Below are 19513 nucleotides of genomic sequence, written 5' to 3'. Positions count from 1 at the left end.
GACGTCTTCATTACCCCGGTGGTCTGACCTCTGCTCTCACTATAATGTCCCCTGTAGTGACAGAATAATATTCTGTACAAAATGTGAGATTATCGCTCCGTGTTACCATAGAAATGTTCCCATGGGGACGGTGATTAATATCAGACTTATACGCGGTGGTTTCAGGCACAGATCTGGACCCTGCAGTCATGTGTTCAGTCGGCCATCCCAGGCCCCAATGTAGATCTATAACTAGACCCCCCCCCCCCCCTACCATGGGCCATTAGATTACTGGTGTTTTCTTATGTGGCAGAGCGGCGTTTGGGCCCCTCAAGCACCAGGGACCAGGTGCGACTCCTACCTCTCCAGCCCCTATAGCTATGCCCTTGGACATCATAGAGGGGGGGGGGGGGTCCCTCTATTAGCCAGAAACAGAGAGCAACTGTAAATGACCTCCATGCAAAAGTGTCAAGGTTTCTATTAAGGGATCCTACGGAAAAGACATTAGAAGAGGGGGAAGGTAGTAACACGATTGCAGTATCAGACTACACTGGGTTTGTTTGTAGTCTGTAACCATGGAGACACATAGATCTGCATAGGAGCTCTATACACAAAACGGTAGATTATATATTTTTTTTTAGATACTATTAAAAAGTTGCACACCCTTTAAAGTTGTAAAACCTCAGCACTGGCAAAAGTAAAGTAAATTATACCTCTGGAGTGATTTGTTTACTTTCACAGTGACAGGAACACAAAGTGGCCAATTATTTCTCTCTTTTCACTGCCAGCAGATTTAACCCTTTACAGACAATCTGTCCCGTCCCCCGTCCCCCCCCTTGCCCGGGGATTGTAATCTGCATTCCTTGGCATCACAGTCCCCTCTGTGGGAGTCCCCGGACCAGCTCTCATGTTGGAGATTGTCACTTGGCCGGGCCCTATTGTCACTTGGTCTCCAGGAGAAGCAGATCACATGATGCAAACAGTAGAGCAATGAGCCAGAATAGACACAAAGGAGCGAGCCGAGAGGGAGGAGGGAGGTACCGGCCCAGAAAGTAACACTTTAATCCCACGTACAGGATCCGCCATCAAACGCTCATGAACAATCAACATTATCGGCTATAAGTGGAGTCCGGACTGCCGGGGACACCAGGTGAGCGCGATGTGAGCGGCAAGTTTTTCACATTATTTTTATATGAGCCTGGAATGCATTATTCAAGAGGTTCTGCAGCAGCTGCAATTTATAATTATAATCAATTGGGGGGATTTAGGATGCTTGCTTGTGGATGAAAATGGCGCACACGGTATGCATCAACAATTCGCACCAATTAACGGCACGCGTCTTTAATAGATTCGGCACAGTTTGCATCTGAGCTGTTTTTTTTCCGTTTTTCTGTTCCGTCATAGGAGCAAAAAAAATATGAAATTGACAGAGTGCCGGATCCATCGCACGACGGACACCAATGGTGCCCGACGGACCCCCTTTGACTTATAATAGGGTCTGTCTGGTCCCGTCATGTTGCCAGGGAGAATATCGCTACATTGTGCGCTATTCTTCTCGTAAGCAGAGCCTTAGCCACGACCATTTTTTAGACACGTTTAAAAACTGACGAGGGAGGCGTAAAAACGGCAAAACACGTAATAAAATAATAAATGTACTCCATTTTTTGGCGTATTTTGTGCGGTAAATTTTGTATTCATTTTATCCTTGCTGTTGATCCTCAGATCTTCTAGGCGGTATTGGTTCCAGTGTTTTCACTTGTTAAATAATAGTTTTGTCTGTTTCTCGGAAAGCTGGGTAACCAACAATATGGCCGCCATTTCAGCTCTAACATGGGTTGTCCCCCAGATTTCCCAGGCTCCTGAATGGCACGTCTGTGTAGTCAGGCAGTGATATATTGTGTATCTAGTAATATTTGCTGAGCGGTAATCCCTATGAAAACCGTAGTGGCCGCCATATTGGCCGTCATTCACCTTTCCTAGAAAAATATACGTCAGAATTTTTGCATATGTTATTTTGTGTCCCCATCGGGCACATTGAGGTGGCGGGCCAGTGATGGGCGACTCACGGGTGACCATTGAATAACTAGACAGTTTTCCTGACCATCTAAATCTGGGCGTCATATTGAATGTCACCCAGCTTTCCCAGAAGCAGAAAAGCAAATGAATAGAATCTCTGACAACTCAATTATTTATATAGGGATTTTTTGGAAATTTTTCTCAAAGTGCTGATATCTAAATCTCCACCATTGTGTTTCAGCAATGACAGGGTTAAGTGGGTCTTATAGTTTGCTCCCAATGATAAATGTTTTGTATACCTGCGGCCCCCACTCCGTCCCCTCATGCAGAGTTGTCAGGTCTCTGTACAAGTTACTACTTGTCGGTGACATTTACTAACAGTCCGCATTGTCATTACAGGAACACAGACGTCCCCTGCGAGGCCACAGAATGAGCCTGAGTGAGTACTGGGGAGTAGCTGAGTGACCACCCTGTAGTCAATTAGATCGTGAAAGCAGCACAGAGTATTTCAGGAGATGATTGCGCTGATCTTTTGAAAGACAGTTCTTTTCAAGTGATAATGATAATGAGGACAGGGCTGTATGTGACAGGGGGCAGTATCATGAGGCAAGAGTGGAATGGACACAAGTGGAACACAAGTCCGCAGCAGCACAGAGTACTTTAGGAATCAGTAAGTTGCTGAATATTGTGGGAGGCAGTATCATGATGTTAGTGAGGACAGGGTGCATGTGGCAGGGTCACGATGTAAGGATAGGAACGAAGCAGGGGAGTAGCTTTAGGGGGTGCAGAGGTAACAGTTGTATCTGGATCCTGTGCATAGAGGGGCCCCGCTGCCACATATGAAGACACCAGTGATATAAACGGCACATAATAGGTGGCGGGCCCTGTTGCAGATTTTGTATTGGGGCCCAGGAGCCTCAAGTTATGCCTCAGGAATGGTGACAAACAGAAGGTTATAGATAGTGGAAGAAGTAGGCTCCCAGCGGCACAGAGTATTTCAGGAGAAAGGAGCGGGCCGATCTTGTAGTGATGTAATTAAAGACAGGACTGCAGTGTCATGAAGTGTAGAGATGAAAGGAGAAAACCGAAAGCTCACAGACAGATGGTGAAGAGTCCACAGCAGCACATGGTATTTCAGGAGAGGAGCGTGCTGATTTTGTAGGAGGCAGTGAGGTGTCATTCATGTTATAAGTGAGGACAAAGATTTTCACGTTGTTTTATAAGATAACATTTTAATCTAATTTACGTATAAAAATATTCCTATTGTTTGTTTGTTTAGCGTCAAATTAAATAATAAAAATGACAGAAAAATAAAATAATAAAGAAAAATAATATAATTCATAGACGGCTCAGACGTTTCACTGGAGGCAGCGCTTTACAGCAGGTGTGAAAGAAAATGTTATAAATGAAGCTATAGCGCCACCTATGGGTGAACAAGTATTAATGAGGACTGTACCGTTCTTTCAGGAGGGTTGTCCTTGCCCAGTACTCCCATTGTCACATTGGGAAACTTCAATACACCTAAAAGAAGATGCCCGATTACTCCTTTGTGCCTCCCAGCAGTGCCCACAGCAGCCGTATCACAAACATGTATGGTATGTATTTGTATACATGATAATATACACTAACATAAAAGTCTTCCCTTCCTCTAGATCAGTTACTGCCTGCAAATTATTTTTGTGGATGTAATATAAGGGACCAACTAGTGGGTGCAAGTCTGCCCCCTAATGGTGTAAAAAATGGTGTGGCATATAAGCTCTCTCAGTGCTGCTGAGTGGCATAAGGGCTGAGGTAGTGGATGGAAGCTGCCATATATACTCATGGGCACAGGGTGATGACAGATAGAAGATGGCCCCTGTGTAAAGACAATCCATGGGCCCATTGCTCTCCAGGGGCTAGTTTAAAGAAAGTGAGATGCTTGTCATCTAGCACCTCCCTCATCTAGCGCCATCTTTACCAATTGGCCAGTTTATCCTCTCTGCATACACCCAGTGCTCAGGGCCTGCTACAAGTTTATGTCGGCCCTCGTTGACTCTACCCTCTTAGACCCGCCCACTGCCTCTTCTGCTTTTACCCACACCCATTATTGTGCCAGCTAGTGCCCAACCTCCCTAATATAGACCTGTTCAGACCTTCAATCCATAGCCCCTTTTCCAGATGTCGCAGTACCCCCATAACAGAACCACTCACAAATTACTCCCCTTCCATGTTTCCGCACTGGTTCAAAACTATTTTGCTCAAAGGGCAATGCTGCCCCCTGCTGGCTATACATATGAGAAATTATTCATTTTGCAGCTCTAATGGCTGCTGGGCTAAGTCGCATGGTGAGACACCCAGGAAATGGAGCAGAATCCAGGACTGTTCCTCTAAATCTAGGACACTTAGGAGGAAGACATCTGTTTCTTAGCTTCTGGGTTTTTTTGTTGTCTTGCAGTTCCCCCAACGTCTAAATCCCCTGCACCCCCCAGGTGTGAGGAGAAGAATAGTGAGTCTGGAGACCGTGGCTGCCCATCATCACAACCAGCAGAGGGTCATGAACATGCAGCAAAAAGAATACAGCAGGTGAGAGCAGACTGGCAGGTCGTGGGCCTCTGGCCTCACCAGGGAGTAGTACCATATTAGTGTGAAGGTCCCCTTCTTTTTCAAATCACATGTGGCGTACTGGGGTGTACTTACTTTTACTTCCACTTAAAAAATGAAACCTATAATCCCTTCTTGTCTTCCGACACTCATTGAAGACAAGACCAAATAAAAACCATCTGTAGACGCCGCCCGTCATCAGGCAATCTCGCTACAAATCAGGACTAGAAATTCTACAAACTGATACAGCAGGTACCACAGCGCCATCTGGCGCCAGCTGTCTATGCCAGACTACACCACTAGATGGCGGTGTGTCATATAGTCCAAGCTGCAGGTAGATGATGATGATTATTTCATGGTCCTGCAGAAGGAAAAAAACTTAAATACTTGGAACCAGTACAAGACAGAAAAGAAGGCAAATTATCTGTCCAGCGACAATTTAAAAAATGTAAATAATCTTGTCATAACTTCCTGTGTTTTACTAGATTTCACCAGGGCTGGAGACGGCCATTTTATGGCACCGCAACAGAGAAAGAAGAATACAGGTGAGTAATGGCCGCGTTCAATCTTGCAAATTGGACAAAACTCCGCGTGGCGGCAGCGCATTTGGTTTTTAGGGAATCTTGAGTTAATAGAAAGGTATCCCCTGTTCTGCACCCTATTAGTCAAAGCGGATATTGGCTACAAAGAGCGTCTCTTGTTCTGGAGGACCTAACCTGTGCAAGCAATGACCCTACTAACAAACGCAAACAATCCCTTTAAATATCAAAATTGGATCCGGAAAGGAGGACACATGTAAAGTTTACCTTTAGGCCCAGTGCCCAGTTGGCAGTAGCATACTTTTGCATTGACATTTTAAGCCACGCCCAGGAAAGCTCCAAAAACGATCCATACATGTCCATTTTGATAGAATAGGCACACACTCTGCCCCCTTTTGAGGTCCCGTTTATGGGACAGTCGCATGAAAATCAGGATAGTTTTTTGCAGGCAGAAAATAAATCTGTATCAGAATGCCTTCAGGAATTTAGGCACATATTTTTCAACTGTTTTTTTTGTGGCGTTTTTCACCCGCAGCCATTGAAGTTAATGCAAGGATCTCAGGCGAAAAACGCTCAGAAACGAGCCTCACAGGATTTTCCGCCTCCCATTGATTTTTGGCTGAAAAATCGTCGTAAGCAGAACACCTCCAAACATCTGCCTATTGATTTCAATGGGAAAAACGGCATTCTGTTCCGTTTTTGGAGCAGTTTTTCATAGACTCTATAGGAAAAAAACTCCAAAAACGACCTTGATTTTCAGACGTTTTTGATTTTGTGTGTGCACATACCCTTATAGTGATTTGGATCCACACATGGTCTCCACGGCAACACAAAACCTGACAGAAATCAGAAGGAGCCATGTTGTCATCAGAATCTCTCTGTAGTGCAGCCTCAGGCTTTGGGCCTGTAACTTTAAGTGCTTATATCTCAGCCTAGATGATGTTACAAATAGTTTTTACATTGTAATGGACACTGAAAGGACTACTCTCAGCCCAATGAATATATTTTTATATCTCAGGAGAGAAATTAGGCAATTGCTCAAGAAACAAATGAGTGAAAAGTGGACCATAGCCAGAGAGGTGCTGGCCAGTCAAAGCAAGGAACTAGAAGCCTTAAAAGAAGCCGACCGGTTTGCGGTGTTTCAAGACCTAGAGCAGGAAAGAGCAAAGGCCTTCTTCCTGCGGAGATACCGGGACGAGAACAAGAGGGTGAGTCACACACTCCAGTGATTTTTTTCTATTGCGGCCCCCATTTGTAAAGTACACCCGGTATGAGGTTTGGCAGGTCATCCTCTTACCGGGCGCTTTGTTGTCGAAATTATGTCATGTGACCGGCCATTTCTTACATTGTCTGCTGTGTGGACCGAAGGACTCTCACTATGTATTCCTACAAGACGCTCAATGTGAGTTTCATAGGAATGCATAATGAAGGAGACTAGCGGTCCACACAGCAGACGCTGTAAGAATTGGCCGGTTACGTGACATAGTTGCGGCCAGCATAGTACGGCAACAAAGCGCCCAGATAAAGGATGACCTGCCCTACCTCTTACCGGGTGTACTTTACAAACGGGGACCGCTCAGTTTCGGTTCGATGTAACGGTGTACAGGGGCTCATACACTTTCTATTGAGCCTGTACACCGGAAAAAGCCAAACAGGAATTAAGCGGCTAAGCGCTCACACGAGCGCTTCTGCCACTTAGTTTTAGCGATTGGTGGGGTCTCAGCGCTCGGACTCCCACCAATCAAAACTTCTGACATGTCAATATGACATGTCAGAAGTTTTTGAACATTTAGTTACCCTTTAAGGGATATATCTGCCATTTTACATATTTACTACATAAAGAGATAAGTCACTGTGTACATACATTACTTATCCTGAGTTACATCCTGTATTATACTCCAGAGCTGCGCTCACTATTCTGCTGGTGGAGTCACTGTGTACATACATTACATTACTTATCCTGTACTGATCCTGAGTTACATCCTGTATTATACTCCAGAGCTGCACTCACTATTCTGCTGGTGGAGTCACTGTGTACATACATTACATTACTTATCCTGTACTGATCCTGAGTTACATCCTGTATTATACTCCAGAGCCGCACTCACTATTCTGCTGGTGGAGTCACTGTGTACATACATTACATTACTTATCCTGTACTGATCCTGAGTTACATTCTGTATTATACTCCAGAGCTGCACTCACTATTCTGCTGGTGGAGTCACTGTGTACATACATTACATTACTTATCCTGTACTGATCCTGAGTTACATCCTGTATTATACTCCAGAGCCGCACTCACTATTCTGCTGGTGGAGTCACTGTGTACATATATTACATTACTTATCCTGTATTATACTCCAGAGCTGCTCTCACTGTTTTGGAAGCTAAAATCTCACAGCACCCCCTACTTGTTCAGTGTCTGTACAGAGCTTCCTCTGGGAATTTATATTCTGGGAAGTGTATAGTACAACGATGTAGTAAAGACTAACTTTTCCCCTGCATTATAGGAGTTCAGCTAAGCTTTAAAGGGTATCTGTCAACAATCTTGTCAACGGTTTCCAATAGCAACCAGCTGCTTTGTGAATGCGGCCCTTATACGATTTCTTCTTTTAGTTAATGGAGAGCAAATGGCAAGAAAACCGCCTGACCCGATCCATGGAGACGCTAAAGGAGAGAGAACTGCTGCAATATAACCCAATTAACTGGAGTGGAACACTGAAATAGGCAGCGCTGACCGTAGGGCATGGAACCAGCGATCCCGTTATCTGCGAGAATTATCCTACAATATGGTAAAAGCATCACAGAGGAGGCATCAGACCCAGTGCCAACCTGAAATGCCCAAATATTGGTAGCAGGGTGCATATAGCACTGGCCACACTGTTGAATATAGGTGAACCAGTCATTAAAAGGTTTTTTTTGGAAATAGTTATTTTTTTTATTAATATGTAAATATATGTATATTAGTCATTTTATGCAAATTGTCACTTACTATTATATACTTAAAAGCTATGTGTCAAGGCCCTGACTCATAAAAAGCCATAGACCCATATAAACAACGCTTACATGGGACTTCATATCCAGCGGTCATGTGACTGCAATAACGAACAGCTCTAACGTTGTACGTGTAAGACACTAGAGCCATTGGATGAGGCAGTCACATGACTAGAAACTAATGCTTGTCATTGAAAAATTTAAAGACCCTCTTTATTTAACATTTACTGTTCTCTTTTATCAGCCATTTCAGGCTGTAGTAAGGCTGATTATAGTGTTCTTCAATGGGATGCCAGCGCTTTACTCAGCAGATCTCCAGTCCTGAGATCCTCACGGAGGGACATTCAGATAATAAAAAGGTTTAAATAAGTTTATTATCCTGAGATAAATAAATAAAAGACAAACAGCAGATCGAAAAACAAACATACAGGAAATAAAAAATAAATAAAAAAGTAACGCAATACAGTTATCCCCAACCTGTGGCTCACCGACTGTTGGACACTACAACTCCCAGCATACCCTGGCAGCCAAAGGCATGCTGGGTGTTGTAGTTTCGCAGCAGGCGGAGAGCCGCTGGTCGGAGACCACTGACGTAACAGGTAACATGCAAGTTCATCACTCCTTAATAATGGCTCTTGCTGATATGAATTCGGACCCACCATCTCCCCAGATGTATTATTATTACTGGGATATTTAAAATTCAAAGAATATAAACCATAAAAAAAAAAAAATACAAAAAAATCAAGTCATTATAACCCCTGCCCATATTTTCTCATGGGTTGAAGCGCCGTGTGTGTGCGGAAGGGGGAGCAAGAATAAAATACTGAAACATTTTATGATGCTCATACATTGTACCGACCTATCCAGGATCCAGTAAAATAAGCCCATCACCCTCTGCCATTGCGGTATAAGCCACCTATAGGAGACTTAATTTGCCTACAGCGGGCCAAATATCTAAGATTTCTGCAGACCTATGTGTCTCCATGGTTACAGACTACAAAACAACCCATGTGTAGTCTGATCTTGCAGTCATGTGTTACTCTGTTCCTTCTTCTGGTGTCTGTAGTTTATCAATAAAAGAGGGCTGAGGGAACAGAGTAACATATGACAGGAGCATCAGACTACACAGGGTTTGTTTTGTAGTCTGTAACCATAGAGACGCAGATCTGCATAGGAGGATATACACAAAACTGTAGATTATAGAACCATAGAGTATTTGAAAGGTTGCTTCATTTTTTCAATTTTAGAGACAGAAAAAACAAGTTGTAAAAGTAAAAACATTCCCTTCAAAAATGTATGTTATGGGAACTCCCAAAACTTTTGAATTAACCCTTAACAGGTTGCGGTGAAAAAAAAAACACTACAACAAAGGAAAACATAAAGCCGTCCACCCCTTAGTCCACCTAGAGCTACCCCTATTAAAGGAGCAGCACCGTTATCTTATAAATATTATAATCCACAGGTTGAAGTTCACACCTTCACATCCGCTTCTGTAAAGGAGACACCAACAAAGGGCGAGCCACAACGAGTATTCAGGACCGTCTTCCCAACTCTTGAGTCTTTGTCCTTCCAATAGGATCCCTACACTGGTGACAACCTCCCACCAATGCTGAAGACTCTCTAGGTCACCTCTTAACCCCGTTAGTGCCGTACAGCCTGGTCAAAGTGCAACGGACAAATCATAAAAGGCCACATTCTGATAGGTCAAGCTGGGGGAGATACATATAGCGAGTTTCTAAAATAAATCCTTAATAGGTCCTTGGTCTCCTCATCCATGGTGGAGATACCAGATAACTAAAAATCTCTAAAATTGCTGGATTCCTATGAAAAAATAATAATAATTTTGTTCCGAATCTTCAGCATAGAATGATTCTATAGATCATAGCGATCAGTGGTTTCGTGAAGTCGTCTGTGCTTATGTGTCTTCTACAATATAAGGGGGGGGGGGGGGGGAAACTTTGCTTCTTCTAAAACTTAGCCTTGGTTACCATACCAGTCCTTGTCCATCTCTGCAGGACTGTATCACAAGCTCTTTGGGGCCCCATGGGTGAAGCAGAGAGGGGCTCCGTAGACAGTCTGGTCCATCACACCTGAAGCTATCTCCCTTTCATAAAGCCATCTAGCACTCTGTCGCTTTTCTCCGAGAACCAGTATCCAGCCATGGCCGCCACAGCTCCAATGAAGATGGCGGTAAAGACCATGTCTCCTTTGGCCGCTAATGTGGCAAGAGCGCAGATGACCACCCCGAAGAACATCTGCTGCAGGACAACCACCTCATCATCTGTGATGTCATCAAACAGGCCTTTCTCAGAGTCATCTTTCCAAAGAGAAAAAACAAGTTACGTAACGAGTAACAACGCCCTGGCATGCGCTTGTAATGTGATAAGTGGCAGTACCGCACGTGCTTTTGCGATTACAAAACAGTGACTATACGTGAAAACTTGTGCGGTTTTGCCTTGCGGCACACTACCGACCCATGGACGCTATGTGTACGGGCAGCTTTACTCCCTACAATATATGTGGCATCATCTGTTCTCCTTTAGGCAGCTGGAGACGTATTACAAGATGTAGAGCAGTCAGAAAGGTTGTGGGTAGCCCCTCCCCGAGCTTAAAGAGTGGGCGGGCTCTTCCTGGTGTGATGTCAGAGCTGTGTTATGTGATTGGCTCAGAGCACATGTCTCCATTGTGCTGCTCCCCCCTCCCTCTCTCAGCATTCAGTCTCACAAACTGAGAAAAACTGCAGCTGCATCCCCCTCCTCTCCTCCCAGTCTCTTATTTACACAAATTATTATTTATTTTTTTAAGAGACGGAGGTTTCAGAACATTTTTAGAGCACCTGCAGGCAGGGAAAGGGTAAATAAAGGGTGCAGAAAGGCGAGAAAACATGACACTTTCCCATAAGATAGGTTAAAAAGTTTCACATATTCACACTTACTAATGATTTTTTGCCATAAACTATAGCAACGGCCTCAAAAAGCCGATAAAATGTGCCGCCAGCCGCAGCAGTATCCTCTATGAGCGGTCCACAGACATAACACAGGCCGCCATAACCAGCTCATGTATTCTACGGACGACATCAGTTATAATAACCACCTTAGGTAATTGTATTATAAGCGATTCCCTGATATGTACTGGAGCTGGACACAGATTGGACAGCTGATGCATAAAATTATAGTATTACTTTTTTTTTTTTTTTTTTCTTTCTATTACCTTTATTGTCGTATCTACACGATCCATCGATTCTGGAATAACCCTTCTCACAGACACAGGTGTAACTTCCCTCCGTGTTCACACACTCCTCCCGTAAACCTTTACACTTGGGAATCTCATTGTCGCACTCGTCCACATCTGTAACATACACAAGAAATCAGTAAATGACAAGGTTTAGACCAATAGTAATAGACGGTGAGGTCACATCATGGTGGAACTGCTGCAAAATCCCACTCACTTGACATTGTGGGCACAGCAGTGACACCTTGTGGCAGCAACCGTCCACTGCACAACATCCGATGCCCGGAGGCAGCCCGAAAAAGGTGATCTGTGCAGGGTCCGGGTGTCAGACACCCCCCGGTCATATACCGATGACCCAGTGGATAGGTCATCAGTATGTAAAAACCGTCCCGTGCCCAGACAACCTTTAATAGTAGGTGCGTTCCAGCGGATGTGCCCCCCCTCAGGAGACCATTTCGACAGATGAACTCACCCAGGCACTTGGCACCGTCCCGATAGTACCCAGCATTGCACTTCTTACATCGTGACAACCCTGCACCCATGCAACCAATGCAGGATTTATCACAATCTGAATATCAGGGAGAAAGAAAAAGGGAAGAAACAAATGAAAATCTTTTTCAGGCCTTTAAACCTGGAATCAGCAGCTGGAAGAAGCGCAGAATTAGTAGCACCGGCCGCCAATATCAGTCGCACATATGGATGTAAATGGATCTGTCACTCTTTCATTGAAATCTCTACAGTCTGCCTGAAACGGCTGATAACAGGGGACAACAGATTGTGTTATATCGATAGCTATGCGGTTGAATGCAAATATAAGGTATGGTGACTAACCCCCCCCCCAGAAACAGCGCCACATCTGTTCATAGTCTGTCTGGTATTGGAGTAGCCAAGTGAATAGGGCTGAGCTGCAATACCAGACACAACCCATGTACAGTTGTGGCGCTCTTTCTAAAAATAAAATAAAAAAATATCAAGACAGCCCCTTGAATATGAAAATCTGAAGCAATGACGGGGAGTCAGACTTCTACTGCTGGACTAGGATTCGCACCCTGGTGGCTGCTTACCTCTGCATTCATAGGACCCATCTGTATTCAGACAGTACTGGTGTGATTTGCAGCGATCCACCGTGCCACATTCATCAATGTCTGTTAAAGAAAAGGAGCAGGAACAGTAAGGACCCCCCCCCCAAACATAGAGGTGGCAATAGTGAGAGCGCGGCAGCTAAGAGTGATGAACCCCATTGTACGATCACTCACCGATGCACTTCATGTCGTGCAGCATCCAGCCCTTCCTGCACAGGACGCACTGATCCTCCTCCGGTCCCAGGCACTTGCTGCAGGAGCGGTGACATTCTGGACAAGGAGAGAAGTCATCAGTACGACCATTAACGGGATTTTACAAATCACACATGTCATCGAATCACAGGGTCCAGAGATCAGACTGGTTATGGGGGAACTCCAGCCAGAACTTATGTTACACACAAACCTTCTAGCCCACCCCCACTTGTACAAGGATTTGGGAGTCTATAGAATCACTGTACCCCAAAGCACACAGACGTCCATACGGTGCGACACAATAGATCTCGGGGACAAAACCGGACATGGAAAGTGTATAAGGCTCTGTTCACATCTGCATTAGAGGCACATTTGCTGGACAGAATAGCGCAGCATGCAGCGCTGTTTTGTCTGCCGAAATTATAGAAACTATTAAAGGCAAAGGGGTTCCATCGGCCGCCGTTAGTTCCGTCATGTGACGGATTCAGTGCTTTTGTTCTACTGTTCCCGTGATGGAACAGAAAACTGAGCGCAGATGTGAACAGAGCCTTATAAAGAGCTGTCAGCGTTATTGTGGAGTCCCAGACAACCTCCTTAAAAGGAATACTGCTGGCAAAACGGAGACGGTTATGCCCAGGGCAGATGCTAGGGGGCGGTGTATGATATGTGGATTCAAAGAACACCAAGGGAAGAATCACTGTGTCATGCTCCGCCCCCTCCAGCCCTGCACAAACTACAACCCAGTATCAGTTTTGCTTGGAATATTCCTTTACAAAAAAAAAGTGTTTTTTCTGGCGTTGATCCCCCTCACGCCCCCACTCTGGCTTTTTATGTCACGTATACCTCAAGATGCAGTGACGTGAATTGATGTGACCCTATTTAATGACAGATTGTGCTGTATAGCGCTCTGCCATTTAAGAGATCGGGCTGACCGTGTGAGCCTGAACTGACAAGAAGCTGAAATGATCAGCACCGAAAAAAATACTACACAGCGGTAAAAGTAAGCGGTGTGTTCTGCAGAGAACCGCATGCAGGAAGCTTCCTTCCTGCACTTAAGCCATCGCCTGTCACGGCTCGATGACATCACGGGCTTCCAACAGTCTGACCGGGGAGAGGAGAATGCAGGGGAGACATGGTCTGTGCGCTCCCTGCATTCCTCGTTCACAAAAACAAAGCAATAAAATTGCAAAGAATAACTTCAGAATCGGAGCATGCACTATCGTCCCCTTACATACCAGAACATACCAGGTGGCTCTCATTTTTGGCTTCCTTATAATAACCAACAGCACAGTCCATACACAACGGGCCACCATAGCTGGGAGAACAGTCGCAGGTCCCGGTGCCAGCTCGCGTGCCCCCTCCATTGCATTTTCCATTCCCATTGCAGGGCTGGTCAGTGCCGCCAGGGCAGGCTGTAATACAGGAGATAATAACATCATACAGCGGCGCTATTTATTACGTCCGTCGTCATTAATACGACGGGGCTGATCACTCACGTGCACAATCCGGCCCCCAGGTGCCTTCCGGGCAGCAGAGCTTTAAGGTCTCCATACACAGCCAGTCAAAGAGGTCGCTGGGATCTTTAGGCCTATGATCAAACAGACAAATATTGGACTTGTGCAATAGATTGTTATTTTTCGTGCATTAAATAAGGTATTTCCAGATATGCCTGATAATTGAGGGTCCCACCTCTCCTGTGACCCCCAGTTTGCAAATTCAACAGAGCCATCAGTGGGCACTTCAGCCAAAGAAATCAATGGGCAGCTGAAGTAAAGAGCACAGCGGTGCTTTCCCAACGCACATAGACTGGAATAGAGAGCGCCATCTGCAATGAATTCAATGGGAAAAGGGACTGCTGACGGTTACTTTTAACCAGCGAACGGGGGTCATTGGTAGGTAGCAGTCTTCGAGGTGGGACTCGCACCTATCAGATACTCTGTTGTTTATGCCATAAATGCCTAACCCGGGAATACCCCTTTTAGTTTGCACTATGCTGAGAACTTTTGGGAAAGTTGGTAAGTTAGAGCAGCCATCTTTAGTAGTTATGGAGCAATTATTTAGTCACAGAGTCACCCAGGCTTCATAGATATAAATAGCCCCTGCTATCTCCTCCCCCTTTCTATTTCTGTGGCTCCTCCTTTTAGGTATTAAACTGAATTTAAGGTCAGCCTTGAAAAACATCAGGGACGATAGTTACAACACAAACCATAATGTATCTCCACATTACTGCAATAATTGGAGTTCCCCTTTAACACTTGACTTTTTTGGCAATGAATCGTCTTACTCACCTCTTAAACCACCAGGTCTCCAGATGTTCCTCGTTCTGCTCCAACATCGTATTACATTCATAGTCAGAGTTGTCACAGGCATTTTCGATAACTTCCAGAAGACGAGTCTCACTGCGGAAAAATATTACAAGATGTCACCCCTTAGATAGTTGGGGTCCCACTTTTGGTCTTAACCCCCCCCCCCCCGCCCCTTTTCCTTCCCGGAAGGAGTTGCATTATCGTTTGCCTTATCCACAGACTTATAAGACACTGCCGTCACTTATTGCTGGTGGGGGCGGCCGCGACGACTATCCCCAAGAGCGACCACAACTCCGATACCATCACAATACCTGCTTTCATATTTTGCCAGCTTCTCCTCCTCCCAAGCCGTGTTGCCTCCACCAAAATTTTGCCCGGCTGTTTTCTCTATGCCCTAAAACAAAATTGATGACAACGGAACATAAAGATCAATCCACCAAACAAGGAGTTAGGGATTTTTTTTTTTCTGATAACAGGGAACAATAGATTGTATTTAAACACACAGCACATGTAGATAATCACTTTAGGTGTTTAGCGTCTCTCTAAGGCTTCGTTCACATCTGCATCAGGGCTCCGTTCCGTCTGAGCTTTCCGCCGGATCGGAACCCTGACTGACACAAACCATAGGTTGACGGATCCGATGCCAATGGTTTCCGTTTGTCTCCATTGTGCAAGGGTTCCATCGTTTTGAATAGCGCAGTAGACTACGGTATTGATTCCGTCAAAACGACGAAAACCTTTGCACAATGGAGACAAACGGAAACCATTGGCACCGGCTCCGTCATTCATTTGAACAAATCTCATCCACAGGCTGCAGAAAAAATAAGCCGAGAAACCGTTCATAAATTGACCTGCGTGCGGTTTTTCAAGACTCGCCGCTCTTGTCGCTGGTTTTCCATTTTGAATTCAATGGGAGGTCAAACACACAACAAATAGCAAATTTTGCGGCAGAAAAGCTGCAATTCCGCCTCAAAAAAACAAAAACGCAAATCGGAAAATGAATAAAAAAAAGTTAACGCTTACCCCAGGGGGTTGTCATAGCGACGTTTTCTTCTGTTCTCCGTCCAGGCCGGACTCCTGGGATGACATTTCATCCCATGTGACTGCTGTCACCAATCGCAGGCTGCAGCGTCATCCCAGGAGTCCGGGCTGCTTGGAGGACAGAGGGATGTGTTGCTATGACAACAACTGGGGGTTAAGTATATATATATATATTTTTTTTAAATAAAAATAAAACACAGCTTTGCACAGCGGAGATTCTGCCCGAAAAACGACCACATTTTAGTGCGGTTTTTCAGCAGAATTCCCTGCAGGTTCCAGGACGCCCTTCCCGTCCTGTGTGAACACAGCCGTATACAGCTATTATTCTATAAGGGCTTCACCTAGGAACACATTTTCCTAGACACCCCTTATGTCTTAAGGTCTCACCCTAATAAAATTGTTGACCAAGTTGCGGCAGGTCCAGCACGGCTCTTGTTTGGCGAGGCCGAGTCTGGAGAAAAGGAGAAAAATGAGCGCAGTTCCAATCAAGGAATCCACGAGTCTGCGCTTGACGTCCATGATGCCGGATACCGAATCCAGGAAAACCCTAGAGACATAAAATAACCAAAAAGGTCACGCAGAACTCTAGGTAAGCCGGATGATGTGTAGACATTATACTAGCGGCCATATGGGTTGTCACCCAGCTTTCCCAGGAACTGATACAACCGCCAGAACTAGAAAGCGGCGAGATACACAACATACGGACGGCTGTGCAGGGAGCGCAATGTGCCGCAACCAGATAATGGCAGCACCGATCCTCTGACAAGACAAATAGAGACGTCACCTTATTTTTATCCCGGCTGATTACACCTCCCGCCGCTTATCACCCCGTGACGGTGATTATAGGGTGATGACGGTTTGAGGTCTCTGTGGACAGGGAAAAGAGCTGCAATAAATACTTAAGTACTAATTTACTGCAGGGGATGAACAGATGCGCCCCGTACTGACGGAGGGGGAGCGGGAGAACACGGCGGCTGACAACAGAGAACAAACCAAGAGACTGCAGCCAACGTGACACTCTGCTCCAGTGATTGAAAAAAAAAAAAAAAAAAAAAAAAAAAAAGAGCGCAAGAGAAAGCGAGAGAGCGCAAGAGAAAGCGAGAGAGCGCAAGAGAAAGCGAGAGAGCGCAAGAGAAAGCGAGAGAGCGCAAGAGAAAGCGAGAGAGCGCAAGAGAAAGCGAGAGCGCGCAAGAGAAAGCGAGAGAGCGCAAGAGAAAGCGAGAGAGCGCAAGAGAAAGCGAGAGAGCGCAAGAGAAAGCGAGAGAGCGTAAGAGAAAGCGAGAGAGCGTAAGAGAAAGCGAGAGAGCGCAAGAGAAAGCGAGAGCGCGTAAGAGAAAGCGAGAGAGCGTAAGAGAAAGCGAGAGAGCGTAAGCGCACGCAAAAGAGAGAGCGCGCAAAAGAGAAAGCAAAAAAAAGTGAGCGCTATGTGGCATATGTTGGGTGGAGTCACTCTTTATCTTACCTCGAGCCTACAATAAACGTTTTTGTTTTTTTGTCCCAGGATGTCAATAATTAATGCCCCTCCCCTCCCCCTCCACTGACCGCTGCCTTTCTAAATATTTCATTATGTAACGAGTCAGTGGAGGACATCGCCGGATCCTAAAGATGAGGCCTTGCCCGATCTGCCTGGTATCTACATGACCCAGGGCTCGGCACAGTGGCAGCTTGCCCGCTCTGTGTGATGGATCTTTAGTACGTCTGGGGAGGTACAACGATGGCAGCCACGTGCGGAGAACAGTCGCTGCCGGTATGAGGACGGTCAGCTCACAGCGGTCATCTCTAGAGAAGGCCAAATTCATCGGTCACATGCAAAATCCTAGCGCGCAATTCCACTTTAAAACTGATCCATCCCCGGATTTTTTATGAGAGAGTCCCCCCCAACTGGAGGGTCACCAACAAATTAAATTGTAAACTGCACAGAATTGCTTAAAGGGCAAGTCCATTTTTCTTGCTCCAGTGTATCCAAAATATCAACTGAAGCAACCACCGTTTTGTGTATGCAGCTCCTATAATGGGGTGTTGTCTCAAAGAGAACCCCTGTCCCTCTGCCCTCCATACGTTACGCGACTATTCTGACCTATTACAGGAACATCCAGTCGTTGACCAGTTCTGGACATCCAGTGCGGGACAATCAGGTCCTAGCGATGCCGGGGGGGTAACATGGTGCCCCATTGACTACCATTTAAAGGGTCCAATTTAATGCAGGGGGGTCCTAAATGTGACCTGCTCCATATAAAAAGAAGAGCAACCGAACAGGAATGCAAATCTCTCCGCCAGGGACGTGGAACATTCTAGCGTCCACCCACGGTCGGAAAATGTATCAATCCATGTGGCCGGTTTTTAGTCTATGGGCCCAATATAAATCATCGGTCACCAGCGGAGCCTCTATACTGGCACATCACAAACAGAGCAACTGGCATGGTGAACTAGGAGCCCTGCTCATGATCCCACACTCCAGCTTGGCATGATGCACCTAGTTGGCATTGCCTTTCAGACATTAATATTCTGCACAATGCATGCCCACTGTTCTATATCCTCCATGCCGATGTTACAGCCTGGCATTGTGCACCAGGATCCTTTTTGCATCATCTCATACCCCAGTCTGGCATTTGATGCACCCAGTTGGCATTGATGTCATACATATATATTCTGCACCATGCATGCCCAGTGTTAAATACCCTCTATGCCCATGTCCCAGCCTGGTGCACCAGGATCCCTTGTTATGATGTCATACCCCAGGCTGGCATGATGCACCCAGTTGGCATTGGTGTCATACATACGCTCCACCATGCATGCCCACTGCTACATACCCTCTATGCCCATGTCCCAGCCTGGCATATAACACAGCATCACTAGCCGGGCTGCTCTTCTATCCTATGAACCGGAGACACCCCAGATACTCTCGGTTCTCCGCCTCCTCGCCCCCTGCGCCCCTGCCTACCTCCAGCAGCTGTGCCCACGCAGGGCGTGTCCCTCAGACAGACGTGGGGCGCTGCATTAGCCCCTGCTCCCGGCTGACGCTTTATTCTCCGCAGTTCCCAGCATGCACCGCTCCCCCTACACCGCAATCCTCAGCAGTGGCCGCAAGACACGTCTCTTACACTGGAGCGGCCCCCTCAGCCAATCAGAGCGGGCCATGTGCGCTGACGTCACCGTTCGAATCAGAGCCCAGGAACTATTAAAGAGCCCGGCACCTGTCAGGAGTGGTTAACCCCTTGTGTGCTGCAGAGGGAGGAGGAGAGGCCGCGGCAGCTGACACTAGAGACAGGCGATCTATTTATAACCTGCCAGCAGCTGGAAAGTGAAATGCTGGAAAGTTCTACGATAAAGCGCATGTTATACTACTGACCTCAGGGCTACAGAGGGGCCATGACCGGGTGAGGGGGCTACAGAGGGGCCATGACCGGGGGAGGGGGCTACAGAGGGGCCATGACCGGGGGAGGGGGCTACAGAGGGGCCAGGACCGGGGACTACAGGGGGGCCATGACCGGGGGAGGGGGCTAAAGAGGGGCCAGGACCGGGGGAGGGGGCTACAGAGGGACCGGGGGAGGGG

At 46.2% G+C, this 19513-nt stretch overlaps 2 protein-coding genes across 8 annotated transcripts in view; one reads left to right on the top strand and one right to left on the bottom strand.

Moving 5' to 3' along the window:
- Positions 1-19065, bottom strand: part of CRELD1 (CRELD disulfide isomerase 1) — a 73160-nt gene extending 54095 nt beyond the window's left edge. For 2 of the 6 annotated variants that reach the window (XR_012849750.1, XM_075831699.1), the window contains exons 1-11: positions 18902-19065; positions 16745-16827; positions 16348-16507; positions 15231-15313; positions 14902-15012; positions 14110-14201; positions 13849-14025; positions 12596-12691; positions 12404-12484; positions 11812-11907; positions 11319-11456 (exon numbers count right to left, since the gene is read on the bottom strand). Coding sequence is in view for 5 of the 6 variants with exons in the window: in XM_075831699.1 (XP_075687814.1) it covers positions 11319-11456; positions 11812-11907; positions 12404-12484; positions 12596-12691; positions 13849-14025; positions 14110-14201; positions 14902-15012; positions 15231-15313; positions 16348-16479 (1006 nt within the window). In the remaining variant the exon portion in view is untranslated. Of the gene's footprint in view, positions 1-8464; positions 10426-11318; positions 11457-11811; positions 11908-12403; positions 12485-12595; positions 12692-13848; positions 14026-14109; positions 14202-14901; positions 15013-15230; positions 15314-16347; positions 16508-16744; positions 16828-18770; positions 18869-18901 lie in introns of those variants that run through there. The other 4 variants (XM_075831695.1, XM_075831697.1, XM_075831696.1 and 1 more) reach the window with 4 other exon arrangements.
- Positions 852-8040, top strand: LOC142656794 (uncharacterized). 2 transcript variants are annotated; one of them, XM_075831705.1, is made up of 7 exons: positions 852-1140; positions 2395-2434; positions 3463-3590; positions 4430-4557; positions 5061-5120; positions 6133-6322; positions 7731-8040. In XM_075831705.1, exons 2-7 carry the CDS (start codon positions 2425-2427, stop codon positions 7839-7841), a joined length of 627 nt encoding a protein of 208 aa, XP_075687820.1. In that variant the 5' UTR covers positions 852-1140; positions 2395-2424; the 3' UTR covers positions 7842-8040. The 2 variants fall into 2 exon arrangements, with proteins under 2 accessions (XP_075687820.1, XP_075687819.1); XM_075831704.1 differs by having other exon boundaries at positions 853-1129.
- Positions 19066-19513: the final 448 nt, after the last annotated feature.

This window comes from Rhinoderma darwinii, chromosome 7 (assembly GCF_050947455.1).
Source record: "Rhinoderma darwinii isolate aRhiDar2 chromosome 7, aRhiDar2.hap1, whole genome shotgun sequence".
NCBI classification, from domain to species: Eukaryota; Metazoa; Chordata; class Amphibia; order Anura; family Rhinodermatidae; genus Rhinoderma; species Rhinoderma darwinii.
Note: the sequence above shows the minus strand (reverse complement) of the source record. Positions and strands in the feature narration are given on the sequence as shown.